The sequence below is a fragment of the Lolium rigidum genome, chromosome 1, assembly GCF_022539505.1.
Source record: "Lolium rigidum isolate FL_2022 chromosome 1, APGP_CSIRO_Lrig_0.1, whole genome shotgun sequence".
Lineage (NCBI taxonomy): Eukaryota > Viridiplantae > Streptophyta > Magnoliopsida > Poales > Poaceae > Lolium > Lolium rigidum.
In genome coordinates this window covers 45,496,571-45,499,595 of record NC_061508.1, presented here as the reverse complement: position 1 = coordinate 45,499,595, position 3,025 = coordinate 45,496,571, and the positions used below count along the sequence as shown (strand labels likewise).

The following is a 3,025-nucleotide window of genomic DNA, read 5'->3' as shown; positions in this document are numbered from 1 at the left end:
CATCAGGTCGCTACACCCTTGAGCGCGGCGCCGCCGACGGTGGCTGGCGCTTCCAGTTCACCAACCGGAGCAGGAACTCCATGACCTGGGAAGAAAACAAAGATATGGATCTTAATCTATACAGGTTTGCTTAACTAGTCTCTCTCACGTATCACGATCACCGGTGACTGTATGATGCAGTGTGCTGTATCATGCTATCATTTTTTTAAGATGCTAGTATACAACTATATGGAACTATGCATGCATGTATACCTCCGTAGGGTCCTGAAGTGAGTACGATGCGTCGGTCGCTCTGGGGAACTTGGAGACAAGAATGCCTAGACCATGACCACTCTTTCCCAACACCTAATTGACACCAAATTAATTTAGTAGAATTAGTTAGTACTACTAGGTTAATTTTAAAACTCGAATACAGTATAAAAAATGAAGCCACCAGGTTCGTATACCTTGAAAGCATCCTCGTCTGTCCGGTCGTCCCCAAGGTACACCGGCAGGACGTCGCTGCGGCCGTCGAATCCTAGAGAGGGAGCACAGCAAACATACAAACTCCAATTATTCGACAAGATTCTTGCTTGAAGTGACACGGTGAAAGCTAGCCATGATCGAAGAGGAGGACACAGCGCGGCACTTACCGAGCGATTGGAGCAAGAACTCCACGGCCTTGCCCTTGTCCCACATGATGGACGGCCGGACCTCTAAAACCTGCAGTACATCAGTTATCCACATGGTTACTTGATTAATTAAGCACTGGTTAACTCCATGATCGAGGCCGTGGTCACGACCAATCAATTAGTCAGTCACCTTTCTGCCTTCGGTGAGCTTGAGGTCGGGGTAGTCCCGGAGCACGACCTTGACTTGCTCGGCCAATGGACTCCAGCTCTGCAGGAAGGGAGCAGTTGAGATCGACGATCGATGCACACCAGGATTTGATTAACTGAAAACCTTCTTGTTTGACTTGGAGTACTGCTGAGGTTTTATTTTGATTCTTCGATTAACAACTCTCTCTCTTACCTTTTCATCTACGCATCGGAAGTGCACGGAGAGGCAGAACTTGTTGTTCTCCACCCTCGCCCCCGGCGTGCCCTTGGTCCTCTCCACAAGAGCCTCATAAGCCTGACACCAGGGAAAAAGATTAATCTTTGGCACTGCAGGCAAGTTCCTCATGGCTCAACTAACTGACCAACACGAGCTTGAACGAGAGTTCTTGTTGGGTGTACCTCGGCGATGACCGGGAGGAACTCGAGAGCAGGCTGCAGCAGGGCCGCCATTGTTGTTTCCTCCTAGAAACCAGGAGTAGCAAAAGGAATCAAGCAAAAATGATAGGGAAGTGATGGGCAAAGAGATGAGGAGGAGATATAGTGGCGTACGTTGGAGGTTGGCCCCTTGATGTCCATGCCGTGGCTGCCCGCGTAGTAGAGCTCCGGGAGGCCGACGAAGCTGTACACCTTTTCGAAGCACCGGCCAGTGACGATCGCCGCCGGGAAGTGCTCCGCCACTTCGCGCACCGCCGCCCTCATCTGCATAAGCAGACCGTTCAACGTAAAGAGAACATCGCAGTAACTTCAAGCAGCTAGCTAGCAGCCTAGCACAAAATGCTATCTCATGGTCACTATGCTCTCTTAGGGTTTCACTCACCTCGCCGGTCATGAAGGCCTTGTCGGGGTCGGCGACGATGGGGGAGAGCGTGCCGTCGTAGTCCATGAACACGACCACCTGCTTCCCCTCGGCCGCCGCCACGATCTGCTCGAAGCTGCCCAGCGCCGACGGGTGTCGCCTCTGCATGCACACGCGTGTCGTCACTAAGAGTGCACACAACAACAGCAGTTGCCCGGGGCATGCAGCACGACACAGAGGAAGCAGGCGAACTCACCGTCCACGCGGCGTACTCATCGACGGCGGGGGAGCGAGCCGGGGAGGACGCTCGGATGGCGTCGACGACCCAGCTGGTGGTGCAGGGTGCCGGCGGGGGCCGGGCGCGGTAGTGGTCGTCAACGGCGGGGGCTCCACCGTACGCGCTCCGCAGCGACGTCGATGCGGCGCCGCGGCACGCGAAGAGCACACCACGCCCGGAGGAGCCCGGCATGGCCGCGGCGGCCGCGATGCCACCCATGTCCGTCGGGAACACCACTTCCTGATTCGCCATGGCGCAAGGCGCACGCGCACAAGTACTGTGTCTCGACACTCCTCGCCGCGTGAGAGTGGTGGCCAGTGGTAGTGGGCTAGTGGCGACTAGTTTACGAGGGGACCGGAGCGGTTTTCTTGGGCGAGGAAGCCAATGGCGAAATGTCGGTACTTATAAAGGAGGAGCGGCATGACAGATGCCAGCAAGTGTGATTGGTACCATACTGATGCTGTAGCGGCGAGATGGCACGCAGCCTGACCGTTCGATCAGTATGGACGGTGGTATGTAATTAGAGATGTAGGGGCTCCGAGTAGGCTCCTAACCCGACGTCCCCTATAAGCCCGCTAAAGCATGTTCTAGTTCCAAATTGACTAATTGAGTTTCACAAATTACAGGTAACCTAACTAATTTTAAATACGAAACAGGGTTGATTTGGTTCCCGCTTTGCTTCCACATGTATTTAGTTCCCGGCAACATTTTCTCAAGCCAAAATTTGGTAGGTGTGGCGGTCACAAAAAGGTGGCTGGGAATTGGACGCCATATGGTAAAGGTTGGCAAAGAAACCCTCCTATTTATGTTGGTTCTTGCTACATTTACTATGGGGCTATTTTGATTTGGAACCACACTTTGCCAAACCAAACACATAACAAATGGCCAAACTTTGACTAGGCAAAGCGTGACCATGGGGACGTATCAGGTGAAAACACACAAGTTCTGAAAATATGAAAAATTGTGTTCTGGTCCATTAGATCTTGTACCAACGGTGTAGATCTGGTATGGGCACCTCCTAGTCAATTTACAAAGAACCGCCCGCCACCACAACTCGAAGTTTGCATGGGGGCCCTCCATAAATGTTCTGTGGTGGAAATCGGCCGCATCAAGTACCACAGCTCGTAACTTGAT

At 52.9% G+C, this 3,025-nt stretch overlaps 1 protein-coding gene across 1 annotated transcript; it reads right to left on the bottom strand.

The window, feature by feature from the left end:
* On the bottom strand, positions 1-2,143 carry LOC124672285 (probable trehalose-phosphate phosphatase 8). The gene is made up of 10 exons (XM_047208542.1): positions 1,871-2,143; positions 1,636-1,776; positions 1,368-1,517; positions 1,218-1,280; positions 1,012-1,113; positions 802-879; positions 633-702; positions 447-517; positions 253-345; positions 1-85 (listed from the first exon to the last, which is right to left on the bottom strand). The coding sequence occupies exons 1-10, from the start codon at positions 2,141-2,143 to the stop codon at positions 11-13; spliced, it is 1,116 nt and encodes a 371-aa protein (XP_047064498.1). The 3' UTR covers positions 1-10.
* Positions 2,144-3,025: the final 882 nt, after the last annotated feature.